Source organism: Antedon bifida, chromosome 5, assembly GCF_963402885.1.
Source record: "Antedon bifida chromosome 5, ecAntBifi1.1, whole genome shotgun sequence".
Lineage (NCBI taxonomy): Eukaryota > Metazoa > Echinodermata > Crinoidea > Comatulida > Antedonidae > Antedon > Antedon bifida.
The window spans coordinates 9052721-9069316 of NC_136230.1; the positions used below are offsets into that span (position 1 = coordinate 9052721).

General features: G+C 32.5%; 1 protein-coding gene and 1 non-coding gene across 2 annotated transcripts; both read left to right on the forward strand.

Moving 5' to 3' along the window:
- The first annotated feature begins 255 nt into the window (after window positions 1-255).
- On the forward strand, window positions 256-10838 carry LOC144842672 (testis-expressed protein 26-like). Its single transcript, XM_078699192.1, has 9 exons — window positions 256-451; window positions 2325-2517; window positions 4973-5117; window positions 5354-5519; window positions 6754-6898; window positions 7407-7583; window positions 8996-9145; window positions 10139-10529; window positions 10612-10838. Exons 1-8 carry the CDS (start codon window positions 359-361, stop codon window positions 10282-10284), a joined length of 1215 nt encoding a protein of 404 aa, XP_078555318.1. The 5' UTR covers window positions 256-358; the 3' UTR covers window positions 10285-10529; window positions 10612-10838.
- Window positions 6262-6343, forward strand: Trnas-uga (transfer RNA serine (anticodon UGA)). The gene has a single exon. It is a non-coding gene; the product is annotated as a tRNA-Ser (tRNA).
- Window positions 10839-16596: the final 5758 nt, after the last annotated feature.

Consider the following 16596-nt stretch of genomic DNA (forward strand, 5'->3'; position numbering starts at 1 on the left):
TTCATTATATTACCACTACTGCTGGAATAATGTATTTATAAAAATGATAAATATTTCCGCTATTTTATTATACACAATTCTGCATGCTATTATTATTATGTCATGTCTACGGTTCTATATTTGTATTAGTACTGTATTTGAGATTGACAGCGCCCTCAGTCTATCCTTAGCAACCGTGGGGATTTACCGACGCTGTCCTCATAGAAACCGGACATTGCATACCTCACGTCATAAGAACAATACAATGCAAACAAGTGACAAGAAGAAGCGCGGCGACAAGAAACAATCGATAACCATGAAAACAGATTCGTTTTAATTGTTAATGTGACACCACAGTGGAAGAAGGTGAAACGTAACAATGGCGGCTGGTGGAATGGATACGCAGTATAGAGGCCCTATTTCGGCTTTTAACACACAGTCGGTGGATAGTCGAACTAAGTTTTTAACTGAGGTAAAGATATGTTCTATTCATTAATCTCAATTAGCACAGTAAATGTTTTAATTAATGTTTTCAAAGTAAAACACACGTACGAGAGAGTAAAGTACAATAGTACACGTACAGTTGTTAATTAACCCAGTCCCTCGTCATATTTTGTATGTCTAAGTCTGTTCTCAAATTTACTAGGCCTAGTATACAGGCCTTGGTTTTCAATCGTCTTCGGTATCAATGATATACTATAAACAATGGATATTTTTGTCTAATATCTGGGTTAGCATTCATTGTAATCACACCGGGTCTATGATATATAACATATTCAAGAGTAGGCCTATGTGATGTATAGGACCGTAAAGTATTATCACTTATATTAGTTAGGCCCTACTATATTATTTTTGTTGTTAACCTGTAGGCTATAAAACACTATTAGGGAGGTTTCGCAACCTTACGAATACGATAACGAAAACGGATACGTCATACATTCGTGAAACTTTTGAGCTGATCCCCATTTCATATTCGTAAAGCGTATTCGTGTTGACGAATATCACCAGTCGTATTCGTAACTACAAAACGAGTATAGTTTTTGATCTATTTTGCACATTTTGCATTTGAATCAGGAATGATTCATGATTATAATATAATTATAGATTTATTGAAAGTAATTTACTAAAGTAATTTACTAAAATGCCAAGTCAATTTTTATAAATAGCAGTTTTTAAAGTCCTCACTCGCTTTGATGTTACGCTAGGCCTAGGCAGCCAAGCACCAAGCAACACGTACCTGCGCTTCACTCAAATTTACCGCAGTCATATTTTGGACGCGCCTCAATATTTCGTTGCCATGCGAAACAGAATAGGGAGGTTTCGCAACGCTACGAATACGATAACGAAAACGGATACGTCACGCACACGTATTCGTTTTCGTAAGCCATAAACAAATCTGTTTCGCATGGCAACGAAATATTGAGGCGCGTCCAAAATATGACTGCGGTAAATTTGAGCGAAGCGAAGGTACGTGTTGCTTGGTGCTTGGCTGCCTAGGCCTAGCGTAACATCAAAGCGAGTGAAGACTTTAAAAACTGCTATTTATCAAAATTGACCTGGAATTTTAGTAAATTACTTTAGTAAATTACTTTCAATAAATCTATAATTATATTATAATCATGAATCATTCCTAATTCAAATGCAAAATGTGCAAAATAGATCAAAAACTATACTCGTTTTGTAGTTACGAATATGACTGGTGATATTCGTCAACACGAATACGCTTTACGAATATGAAATGGGGATCAGCTCAAAAGTGTATGACGTATACGTTTTCGTTATCGTATTCGTAAGGTTGCGAAACCTCCCTATTTTTTTATGGCTTACGAAAACGAATACGTGTGCGTGACGTATCCGTTTTCGTATTCGTAAGATTGCGAAACCTCTCTATTGTAGTCCTTCTGTATTTGTTTGTACAATATATTTATTTATAAAGGTCTGTGCATTAACGTTGAAATATACTGTACCAACGAAAATATATATAAATATAAATATCAACGCACCAAATTGTTGTGTGGTTGATTTTTTAAACGTCTCGTCTATGACTATACGGTATAATTCATTCATGTTACATAATTATATGTTGTTATATATAGGCCTATTGTTGTTTTACTATTTGGAATCCGTAGGCAAGAAAGTAGATTGGTGAATACTATTTCAATTATTGTCAATAGCGTCGGTAAAACAAATAAAAATAAGTTTAATGAATTACCGTATGGGTTTCAGTTTGGCTCGTTCCCCAATTAAGAAAACAAAGCCCTGCATACGATCGACCTTGCATACATTGTTTTCTCATGTTTATTGAATTCTAAAAATGTTCATTAATATTACTATTTATTTTACAGATTGGAGATGGTTATGTTACCCAGGGTTTTGCAAGGAATTTAGAAACATTTTACAACAAAGCTAACGAACAGGATCGAAAACGTTGTATACATCTCCTGGCTTCGTTAGCACTAGGAGAAGGCGTCAATGCAGCAACCAAAAAAGAGCCTCAGAAGATACGGAGGCCTAAAACTGCTGGGCCTTCATTCGGTGGTGAGTTAATAATTAATGATGCTACGTGATTTTGTAAAGCATTAAGTGTATTCACGTTCTTCTATTAAAACAAACATTACAATTGCTTTGCTTATTTTTTTGGAGGGTGTTGTGAAAGACATTTGTAAATCTTAGTAGTTTTTAGTGTCCTCTAGTTAACTGGATCCATGACTGGACACAACATTCAGGGTTAAATAAAGGTACCAAACAAACCAGGAATGTTTGCTGTATCATGATATAATACCGGACTAAAGACTTAAAGCTCAGGTACAGGCATGAATTTTAAATATAATATCTGGTTAATTGTACATAAATCAAATATTTGTAACAGAAATCAAGACGAAAAAACATGAATTTCCCTTAATTCGGTCAAATACAAAATTTTGCAAAATTCTGCCATAAAAACCAGGAAGACTGTTTTTCAGTAGTTAGGTAGTTTAACCTAATGTAATAACATGTCTGGTGACTCCCTAGAAGGTGAAAAAAGATGGTGGATATACGGTGGATAATTTCTGCTATAGCATGGAAATAAAAATCTGAAGTTGAATAAAAATACCAGAAATGTAAAATTCAAGTTATATTACTTATATTTAGTCATCTGATAACATTTTTTACCACACCGTTTATTTTTCATACCTTTTTAAAATGCCTCTCTATTTACAAAATTTGTGTACAAAGGAATAGAGATTTTACTGTGTAATTTGAACTATCCCCCCATGATAAGAAAGTGCTTATTTTCAACAAGCTTGTGTAACACAAATAAAATCCCAAAAATTATGAAACATAGGGGAAACTATAGATTGATAATTATTGGAATGTATGATCAATAGAAATTTTTTGCCCGCACCTGGCCTTTAAGAACGAACCAAATAATTTGAGCTATCCTAAAATGCACATAATAAATACAACAACAAAAAACTCTGTTATAAATGTTAACAGATTTCAAAGCATATGCTTGAGTGCAAGAACTTAGTTCCGCTTTATCTCATTTTTTTTGTGAATAGTTAAGTGCGCCAGAAAATGTGCACGACGTCTTGAAAGTCACTTTCATGGAACAACAGAAAGAACGTCACAGATTGCTATGAATGTCCATTACATAATATGCATTTCTTCTTCTTTCAAAATTAAATTAGAGGGTTTGGGGATTGAATTAGTCGAATAAACTAGGTTGACAACAAATCTGTGATGTGCCCAAATATGGTAGTGATATGACATCATCGTGTCCATAACACATCACATTTTGTTAAAATTCTGATATCAGTGCCTAACAAACATGATCCAATACACAGTACATTTCAAATAAACTACTGGGCATGATAATATGTTGTAACTGTAATTGATTGGGACCAAATAAGCTATTTCAGCTTTATGTGTCACCCTGGTTACGTTTTTGGAGTACCGCGCAAGCATTTTCCATCCATTTTTTGCCATTCAATATTACTTTTGGTCATGTTCGTTACGTCAGAATTTTTAGAATCGCCAAATCATTAGTACCGTACCGGTGGTACGAATATTTGTTCCCCTTTTCTGAGACGTTATTCAATAATATTTTCTATTATTACATATTTGAAATTTAATGCTTACACAACATCCAATAAATACTCAAAAACAGTTTTGTTAACGAAACAAATCACTTAGTCGATCCAGACCACTACGAATATACATTATGTTGAAGACTAAAATACGCATGCGTATTTATATTTTGTGACGCGAAGAAATGCGCAAATCAACCACAACTGTGAAATATTTGATTCGTACGAATAATATTCGCCTAGTGAAAAAACTGATGTGATGATTAATTGCGCGAAGATGAACATAGGAAAATAATGCGCATAAACCAACGCTTCTGAGCATGAGTATTATGAATATTAATGAATAAACGCTTTTGATTCACGCAAATAAATTCGCCAATGGATAAAAAATAAAGCCCCGTTGTTATACAGATTGTGATTTCCATGGAAACTTCTTCTTTGATGACTACGGGGGTCTGATAACTTACGGTATCCGAGTATTGATGCGAAAAAGGAAATTGTAAAAAGAAATACATATCCCCCTGCTTTGTTGCTAGGCTATGCCATTTTGATGCATTGCACTTTTCCTGTTTTTAGATCTAAAAATACATAGAGATCGATAACTTATTTAAATATACTTAATTATGAATCGCATATCAAATTATGCTGTGGTTATTCAAATAAAAGATGGTTTACACTTTACAGTATATGATCAATGACGAGTAGTTGTTTGTTGGACTGGTAACATATTCGATTAACATTATACGAAAAACATTTTATTACGATGGAAGGTTTGTCCCTGATGTTCTTTTTAGAAAACCTGTACACAGTACGCGCGTATGACAGTGCGCGTGGTTGTGCGTCTTTTTCGATCCTGGCAACGATTGTCGTAGAAACACACATATAAACAAACCTGTTGATTTCTCGATTTATTTACATTTCAGGAAGAAGACTCAACAGTAACGATAGCAATAGTAATACTAGAAGTAGTTACCAAGAACGGCCAAAGTCTGCTGTACCAATGAAAACACTTACAACATATCGTACTAAATATCCCGCTAAGCAACTCGCAAGTACTAAGCCAATTGTGTAAGTAATTAGGGAGACGTTTTAACGGAAAAAATTAATGTTATATTTTACTAGCTTCATCACTATATATTTCTTATTGTTTAATTATTCACGATTGTATTGAAGGGATGTGTCTTATATTTCTCTGTGTATCAATGGGCCGATTCGGGGCAGGCCTAGTCTAGGGCGTATTTTATCTCTAGATTTTAACCATTTAACCATTTTGATCTAGCATTGATTTTTATATCTTCTTCCAGACCTCCTTCGACTGACGACATGTTTCGTCCAACGTTGGATTCCAGGGCCAAGGTAGGGGATTCAACCTACTCGAGCGAATTTTATAATAAAGGATATAACCGCAAGGATCTCATCCCATCGGGATCAGCGTCTGGAAATAGGAGGAATAACCCACATCCATTTAAGGTAGGTTTTTCGCACTATTCAAGTAATCTTATTTTGTTTTGAACAGCAGGTATAAAAACTAAATTGGTTACTGGTTATAAGACAGAGAACGGATAGGCTTACAATATAAAAAACATACAAAACACATCGAAAATATAGAGTTGTATTACATTGTTCTACATAATACAAAAAACGTAAAATTTTTTTTATATAGGCCTAGATGACTTTAAATTTGTGTTATTTATTTTACATTGTTTAATAATACAATTCAAATTGTCATTATTTAATGATTTGTAACAATTTGCTATTATGTACGGTATATATGATATAAACATAGGCCTATACATACTGTTTAAATGATATGAAAACACAAATGAACAAAACATTAAATGATTGTATGTTAACTAATTATAATAAACAGTAAAATCAATAAGGTGAATAATTATTACATTTGGCGGTATCCAAGGGATCGGACTTAGAGACTGAAGGATTATTAGGGAAAATATTACTAATTACAATATTAGTTACTAATTTAAATTGATTAATTCAGTCGGAAGATTTGTGCGAATTACCGTACATGTACCTGTACTTTCTGTTCAATAAAACGGCTGTTTTACCGACTATATGCTGAAAATTTGGCGACATAGGCTCGCCATAGTACAATACAGACCTTTGAAACTCATCAGACCATGAAATTTAGTAGACCGTGAAGGAAACAGTGTACACAGGATATATTAAATAAATACGTGTAATTCAGTCGTCAGCTGTGATGGCCGAGTGGTTAAGGCGTTGGACTTGAAATCCAATGGGATCTTCCCGCGCAGGTTCGAACCCTGCTCGCAGCGAATCTTTTTTTTCTCTTTTTATTTATTGCAAAAGAATTAATGTATGAATTTGTATTATGATGACGCTTCATTTAGGCTTATTTATTTATTTTTATTTATTTTTTTCGAATCACTGTTTCTGTTTCAGTCGTGTCAAAATTCGTGATTTTCCCCCTGTATAAGTAGCCTACTGTGGGCCATATTTTATATGCCAATGTTTACACTCCTTTGAAAGGACTAAATACATCCTGCACAATAGTATTTATATAGTAATAAAATATATAGTAATACATGAATGAATGTTTCTTTATTGCTGGATTATTTAGGCCTACACCATTTTTCTTCTTCAAACGCTTGTCGCTCAAGTACATAGCTGTCCATTACGTTATTCAATTTTTTCTATATTGTTTCTTTGAATTTTTATCGTATAGTCTTTCATTGTTTGGAAGTTTCCGAAAGGCGCGAAGAAAGAGCCGAAATCGTATTCTAGAGAATTAACTGACCGTATGATGGATGAGGTTTTGGCGGATAAATGCAGTTCTACTTATCAGAATGACTATCTAGGAATACCACAAGGTAAATGACATATTAATTATTTTTATGATATACCCAGCGGAGTGTTCCCCTGAAGCCTGGTTCCCACGTATAGATATATATATATTGTTCGAATAATCCATCGCTTGAGATTGGTGAAATCACTTCGCGTTACGTTACGTCCTTGCTTTGCGTCCTAGTGGGAACCAAGCGTTGGTGTCACCTGAATATGGATTGATAGTATTCAGCCTAAACATATATGTTCTCTCGTTATTTTCACGAGAAAATGTCCCCAAGAAGGTTCTCTGTATACCGTCACTATCAATTATTATCATGTGTTCAATAATATCAATACGGTATCTTTATTCATTCAAGAATTAAATATAAAATACAATTGCAGACAATGGCTGAGTTGGAGTATTTTGTATAATTTCAGTACAAAATAGAAAAATGCAAAAAATATTAAGAAAAATACATCAAAACCATCATTCAAACAATCAAACCATCAACTGCCGCTTTAAGTTTATGTATAAATCTGTATTTTAAAAAGGTTTCCAAATGAAGTCTGCGTTTGAAGAAGAGTTACCAGAAGATAAACCACAGTTTACTTTAGATTCTACAATGCGATTCTCTTACCAATACCCAAAGAAAAAGGACGAATTACAAACGAACATTAGTAATAAATATGGTTGCTACAGACACCTCCATCGTCCTGCCACCGGAATTGGTAAGTTCATTTTATTTTTCCAATCGGAAATTATTTCTTTCGTAAACATTCAGCGCATTTAAAATAGCGCGCACCTCGCTTTTTCGTGTTAAACATTAACATAATTATTTAGATAATTATCTTCTAAAATTGCTATCTTTATGTTACATTTTGATTACGTTATCATGTTAAAAGTTGGGTTAAAAGATAAGTCTCATAATTTCATCTATGCTACACTGTATATAACGGATACAGTGTATTCCGTAAATACTGTTCTACTTCATTACACAAAATTGGTAAAATTCAGAGTCCTGTAAACATATTTAATTCATGTCATAGAATGGCATAATAATTGTCGGAGTTCATATTTTAATGTATGCGAATATGGCGTTTGCGCGGATAACCCGAACTCGTCAAAATGACGAGTTCAAATCTAGTTTTGTTTCACATTGCTCATATTAAAGTTGCACAGAAGATTATCTGCAAGCAATATAACAGTTACATACTAATAAATAATAATAATATCCTGGATTTATATAGCGCCTAACGTTGTAAAACCTCTAAGCGCTGAACATTATTACCCCAGTCATTTTATTTTTGATACACATGGAAACATACTCCCATAATGCAGCTAGTAATCAGCGCAAAGTTGTGACCGGGTTCCAATTTAAACACCTGGTGGGAAAGAGGTAACGCAAGTAAAGTAGGCTATCTTGCAAGATAGCAATGCGGCGAGAGTTGGATTCGAACCTCGATCTCACGATCAGTAGTCGAACGTCCAACACACTACGCCGCACGCCCTTAGGCCTACACTGCGCCACACGCTCTTAAACTCGATAAACGATGATAATTTCCGTTATAGGCCTACTGCATTATACAACAAATATTAGCGCATGCATTTTTTATGTCATCCAATTTCCTACGGAAACATTTACAGACACCAAGAACTTAACGAACAAATGTTGATAATTGTGACACACCGGCTTTTGTACACATGCGTCGACTTTTTGTCACCGTGACGTGTGTAAAATTGTTGCCCATTAACTTAATAAAAACTGAAAAACAGTTGTTTTAGTGATATCACTCAGAAACTGAGTGAAGTACTTGGCTAAATATTGCCACAGAGGGCGCATGTTAATATTTCGGCCCATGTTAAAAGACTACAAACGTGTCTTTTGTTTTTATTTGTGAAGGTATTAATGAACCTATTTTCTTGAATTTCAAATATTGTGTCAGTATATACCTATTTTTCACCGAAAATTTCAGAATTATTAATTCAAAATTGTAGGCTCTATCATGCTATACCTAACATACAAAAGTATTATACTTGGCAAAATTCTATTTTCGTTCCTTTCAAATACGCACTACCGACGATTGAAAATATACACGGAACATAAATAAATAAATGAAAACATTCATTTTACTACTTACAGTTCCTACCGCAGCCAATGAGCAGAATATGCGTACGTTCACGTCATATGACCAATTCTTCAACAGACCATACAAACCTGGTCAGGCTGAGATCAGCGAAGCAGTCAAAACGGGAAAGATTGCCGAATATATGAGAATTGCGAACGACAAAGGTAGGAAGTTAATATACAAATAAATTGTTGGGTTAAAAACTATAAGAGGCATGTATAGGCCTAAAGTTTCAGTTCAGGTTAGAATTATGCATTGTAAGGTTAACATTGAACCAGGGAGGTATAAAATAATTAAAATAATTAATGTTATACCTCTGATTGAACGCTTATGACCATATCGTTAAGTCGATTTCCGTTGTTTGTATGTTAGGATTATACAGCTACGTTCACACTGGGTAACCGGAGAGGGAAAACCGACGTTACGTTTTTCGGCCACTTCGTCCTTCGCCCGCTATCTTAACACTACCACCTGCTACTGTTAACTAGTCCAAAATTGTTTTAAATTATTTTCAGACAGTAAAGTAACAGCGTCTAAAAATGGTAACGGTATTATACCCATTGCATTGCCTTTTGAACTCGATTCGACGTTCAATTCTTACGATACTAAAACGGTATTAATTTACACTATACAACATGATAATATATAGACCACTCCGGTCCGGTGACGGCAACAAATCAAATCGAACGTCTATGTTTCGTTTTCACGACGCTCCACTCGGCTATGCGCCAATCGATATGCGCGTAACCACGTGACAACGAAATATTGACGTTCGATTTGATTTGTTGCCGGCACCGGACCGGAGTGGTCTATATATTATCATGTATAGTTTAAATTGATACCGTTTCAGTATCGTAAGAATTGAACGACGAATCGAGTATAAAAGACAATGCGTATAACGTTACCATTTTTAGGCCCTGTTACTTTTTCTATTTAATATTGGATTTGATAGTAAAGAAAACATTAGTGAAAACGTAGCTACAGTTTTGAAATAGAAAAAAATCAATAACAACGCGCTATTTTTTGTTTGAACCAACTATTCCATTTTCGCAAAATGCCGGATACGTAACGAAGCCCAGGCCCAGAGCTCTGTGTGAACGCGAGTAAATTAATTATTACTATTATTTTTAATATAATCTTTTTAAATCCGTTTCTAGAACGTGACGTTTTAACTAAGATGCTCGGTGATCACATAAGACGACCTCCAACTCCAAAGTATCATCCACGTCCTCCGTCTTCGCAGACATCCAGCCAACAGGCACACAATTTGACCTTTATTTCCGGTTGGACTGGTCCAATGTAAAAACAAAATATTGTGAAATGTGCAATGTAACGTGTTATAAATACTCTTAATAGATTAATATATCAATTATGCATCGGTGTTGTTCTGTTTTCGTATACAGTATAGGTAGAATTAAACCCCATCTCGGGCGCCTGTTTCTGCTGCCAAATAAATATCGTTCTCTACCAAATTTGAGGATACACATTTATACCGTATTTTTGGTACCCTTTTCTGATGCCAATATATGCATAGAACACATTATGTGAGTCTGCGCATGCCATTATGTCAAAAAATAAAAGGGTCGAAATTAAGACATTTTTCAAAAATTTCCCTGTACTATAATAGTAGTCAAATGTTTCAAATATGGCCCAATTTTGACTGTATAAAATATGTATTGAGGTGACATGCGCAGACCACATTATGTGATTCTGTGCATGTCATATGTCAACAAATAAAAAGATAGAAATTTGGCATTTCTTCGAAAAATGGCCAAATATCAACTGTAGAAAATATATCTTGAGTTAACATGCGCAGACTACATTAGGTGGTTCTGGTGGACATAGCCGTCAATTATTTGTCTCCATTTGCCTCTGTCAAATGTTGGTGTAGTTAATTAATAAACTGATTTAATTGTTGTTGAATCATTTTCGACCATGTCAGTTTCGGTCTTCCCCGAGGTATTTTGGATTGTCTTTCTGCTTCTCGGAGTGTCTATTTTGCCGGTGTTATTTCAGAAAGCCTCATCAGGTGACCAAACCAATGAAGTCACCGTGTTTGTACTGTACACTACTCCAACTCCTTCGGTTTGATCTTTCATTTATATATTATAGGCCTAGTACTTAAATTAAATTATTTTGCGATTTGCATCAACTTTTGGAGACATAGTAAAACAGTACAGGGTATTTTTTCGAAAAATGCCCAAAATATCGAAAAAAATATATATTATTTTGCGATGCTATTGCTATATGTGCGTATATATTGCTTTGCATAAACTTTTAGAGCCATAGTAAACAGTTTGTCGAAAAATAAAAGGGTCGAAACTTTGCCATTTTTGGAAAAAATCCCTGTACTAATGCCTAAAATATCGACTTTTTAAAATTCAATTATTTTGCGATAATATTGCTATATGTGAGTATATATTGCTTTGCATAAACTTTTAGAGCCATAGTAAACAGTTTTGTCGAAAATAAATAGGTCGAAATTTTGCCTTTTTTGGAAAAAATCGCTGTACTATAGCACAGGGATTTTTTTCGAAAAATTGCCAAAATATTGACTTTTTAAAATTCAACTATTTTGCGATGATATTGCTATATGTGCGTATATATTGCTTTGCATCAACTTTTAGAGTTATAGTAAACAGTTATGTCGAAAAATAAAAGGGTCGAAATTTTGCCATTTTTGGAAAAAATCCCTGTACTATTATAGTACAGGGATTTTTTCCAAAAATGGCCAATTTTCGACCCTTTTATTTTTCGACATAAATGGTTTCTATGGCACTATATGATGTTGTATGATCATATACAGCAATATTACCGCATAAAAATTGAATTTTAAAAACTTGATATTTTGGCCATTTTTCGAAAAAAAATCCCTTACTATAGTACACGGATTTTTCCCAAAAATGACAAATTTTCGACCCTTTTATTTTTCGACATGAATGGTTTCTATGGCAATATAAGATGTTGTATGATCATATACAGCAATATTATCGCATAAAAATAACTTTTAGAGTTATAGTAAACAGTTATGTCGAAAAATAAAAGGGTCGAAATTTTGCCATTTTTGGAAAAAATCCCTGTACTATAGTACAGGGATTTTTTCCAAAAATGGCCAATTTTCGACCCTTTTATTTTTCGACATAAATCGTTTCTATGGCACTATATGATGTTGTATGATCATATACAGCAATATTATCGCATAAAAATTGAATTTTAAAAACTTGATAATTTGGCTATTTTTCGACAAAATCCCTTACTATAGTACAGGGATTTTTTCCAAAAATGGCCAATTTTCGACCCTTTTATTTTTCGACATAAATCGTTTCTATGGCACTATATGATGTTGTATGATCATATACAGCAATATTATCGCATAAAAATTGAATTTTAAAAACTTGATAATTTGGCTATTTTTCGACAAAATCCCTTACTATAGTACAGGGATTTTTTCCAAAAATGGCCAATTTTCGACCCTTTTATTTTTCGACATAAATGGTTTCTATGGCACTATAAGATGTTGTATGATCATATACAGCAATATTATCGCATAAAAATTGAATTTTAAAAACTTGATAATTTGGCTATTTTTCGAAAAAATCCCTTACTATAGTACAGGGATTTTTTCCAAAAATGGCCAATTTTCGACCCTTTTATTTTTCGACATAAATGGTTTCTATGGCACTATAAGATGTTGTATGATCATATACAGCAATATTATCGCATAAAAATTGAATTTTAAAAACTTGATATTTTGGCCATTTTTCGAAAAAATTCCCTTACTATAGTACAGGGATTTTTCCAAAAATGGCCAATTTTCGACTCTTTTATTTTTCGACATAAATGGTTTCTATGGCAATATAAGATCTTGTATGATCATATACAGCAATATTATCGCATAAAAATTGAATTTTAAAAACTTGATAATTTGGCTATTTTTCGACAAAATCCCTTACTATAGTACAGGGATTTTTTTCCAAAAATGGCCAATTTTCGACCCTTTTATTTTTCGACATAAATGGTTTCTATGGCAATATAAGATGTTGTATGATCATATACAGCAATATTTTCGCATAAAAATTGAATTTTAAAAACTTGATATTTTGGCCATTTTTCGAAAAAAATCCCTTACTATAGTACAGGGATTTTTTCCAAAAATGTCCAATTTTCGACCCTTTTATTTTTCGACATAAATGGTTTCTATGGCAATATAAGATGTTGTATGATCATATACAGCAATATTATCGCATAAAAATTGAATTTTAAAAACTTGATAATTTGGCTATTTTTCGAAAAAATCCCTTACTATAGTACAGGGATTTTTTCCAAAAATGGCCAATTTTCGACCCTTTTATTTTTCGACATAAATGGTTTCTATGGCAATATAAGATGTTGTATGATCATATACAGCAATATTATCGCATAAAAATTGAATTTTAAAAACTTGATAATTTGGCTATTTTTCGACAAAATCCCTTACTATAGTACAGGGATTTTTTCCAAAAATGGCCAATTTTCGACCCTTTTATTTTTCGACATAAATGGTTTCTATGGCACTATAAGATGTTGTATGATCATATACAGCAATATTTTCGCATAAAAATGGAATTTTAAAAACATGATATTTTGGCCATTTTTCGAAAAAAATCCTTACTATAGTACAGGGATTTTTTCCAAAAATGGCCAATTTTCGACCCTTTTATTTTTCGACATAAATGGTTTCTATGGCACTATAAGATGTTGTATGATCATATACAGCAATATTTTCGCATAAAAATTGAATTTTAAAAACTTGATATTTTGGCCATTTTTCGAAAAAAATCCCTTACTATAGTACAGGGATTTTTTTCCAAAAATGGCCAATTTTCGACCCTTTTATTTTTCGACATAAATGGTTTCTATGGCACTATAAGATGTTGTATGATCATATACAGCAATATTTTCGCATAAAAATTGAATTTTAAAAACTTGATATTTTGGCCATTTTTCGAAAAAAATCCCTTACTATAGTACAGGGATTTTTTCCAAAAATGTCCAATTTTCGACCCTTTTATTTTTCGACATAAATGGTTTCTATGGCAATATAAGATGTTGTATGATCATATACAGCAATATTATCGCATAAAAATTGAATTTTAAAAACTTGATAATTTGGCTATTTTTCGAAAAAATCCCTTACTATTTTTTTCCAAAAATGGCCAATTTTCGACCCTTTTATTTTTCAACATAAATGGTTTCTATGGCACTATAAGATGTATGATCATATACAGCAATATTTTCGCATAAAAATGGAATTTTAAAAACATGATATTTTGGCCATTTTTCGAAAAAATTCCTTACTATAGTACAGGGATTTTTTCCAAAAATGGCCAATTTTCGACCCTTTTATTTTTCGACATAAATGGTTTCTATGGCAATATAAGATGTTGTATGATCATATACAGCAATATTATCGCATAAAAATTGAATTTTAAAAACTTGATAATTTGGCTATTTTTCGACAAAATCCCTTACTATAGTACAGGGATTTTTTCCAAAAATTGCCAATTTTCGACCCTTTTATTTTTCGACATAAATGGTTTCTATGGCACTATAAGATGTTGTATGATCATATACAGCAATATTATCGCATAAAAATTGAATTTTAAAAACTTGATAATTTGGCTATTTTTCGAAAAAATCCCTTACTATAGTACAGGGATTTTTTCCAAAAATGGCCAATTTTCGACCCTTTTATTTTTCGACATAAATGGTTTCTATGGCACTATAAGATGTTGTATGATCATATACAGCAATATTTTCGCATAAAAATGGAATTTTAAAAACATGATATTTTGGCCATTTTTCGAAAAAAATCCTTACTATAGTACAGGGATTTTTTCCAAAAATGGCCAATTTTCGACCCTTTTATTTTTCGACATAAATGGTTTCTATGGCACTATAAGATGTTGTATGATCATATACAGCAATATTTTCGCATAAAAATTGAATTTTAAAAACTTGATATTTTGGCCATTTTTCGAAAAAAATTCCTTACTATAGTACAGGGATTTTTTTTCAAAAATGGCCAATTTTCGACCCTTTTATTTTTCGACATAAATGGTTTCTATGGCACTATAAGATGTTGTATGATCATATACAGCAATATTTTCGCATAAAAATTGAATTTTAAAAACTTGATATTTTGGCCATTTTTCGAAAAAAATCCCTTACTATAGTACAGGGATTTTTTCCAAAAATGTCCAATTTTCGACCCTTTTATTTTTCGACATAAATGGTTTCTATGGCAATATAAGATGTTGTATGATCATATACAGCAATATTATCGCATAAAAATTGAATTTTAAAAACTTGATAATTTGGCTATTTTTCGAAAAAATCCCTTACTATTTTTTTCCAAAAATGGCCAATTTTCGACCCTTTTATTTTTCAACATAAATGGTTTCTATGGCACTATAAGATGTATGATCATATACAGCAATATTTTCGCATAAAAATGGAATTTTAAAAACATGATATTTTGGCCATTTTTCGAAAAAATCCCTTACTATAGTACAGGGATTTTTTCCAAAAATGGCCAATTTTCGACCCTTTTATTTTTCGACATAAATGGTTTCTATGGCAATATAAGATGTTGTATGATCATATACAGCAATATTATCGCATAAAAATTGAATTTTAAAAACTTGATAATTTGGCTATTTTTCGACAAAATCCCTTACTATAGTACAGGGATTTTTTCCAAAAATTGCCAATTTTCGACCCTTTTATTTTTCGACATAAATGGTTTCTATGGCACTATAAGATGTTGTATGATCATATACAGCAATATTATCGCATAAAAATTGAATTTTAAAAACTTGATAATTTGGCTATTTTTCGAAAAAATCCCTTACTATAGTACAGGGATTTTTTCCAAAAATGGCCAATTTTCGACCCTTTTATTTTTCGACATAAATGGTTTCTATGGCACTATAAGATGTTGTATGATCATATACAGCAATATTATCGCATAAAAATTGAATTTTAAAAACTTGATATTTTGGCCATTTTTCGAAAAAATTCCCTTACTATAGTACAGGGATTTTTTCCAAAAATGGCCAATTTTCGACTCTTTTATTTTTCGACATAAATGGTTTCTATGGCAATATAAGATCTTGTATGATCATATACAGCAATATTATCGCATAAAAATTGAATTTTAAAAACTTGATAATTTGGCTATTTTTCGACAAAATCCCTTACTATAGTACAGGGATTTTTTTTCCAAAAATGGCCAATTTTCGACCCTTTTATTTTTCGACATAAATGGTTTCTATGGCACTATATGATGTTGTATGATCATATACAGCAATATTACCGCATAAAAATTGAATTTTAAAAACTTGATATTTTGGCCATTTTTCGAAAAAAAATCCCTTACTATAGTACACGGATTTTTCCCAAAAATGACAAATTTTCGACCCTTTTATTTTTCGACATGAATGGTTTCTATGGCAATATAAGATGTTGTATGATCATATACAGCAATATTATCGCATAAAAATAACTTTTAGAGTTATAGTAAACAGTTATGTCGAAAAATAAAAGGGTCGAAATTTTGCCATTTTTGGAAAAA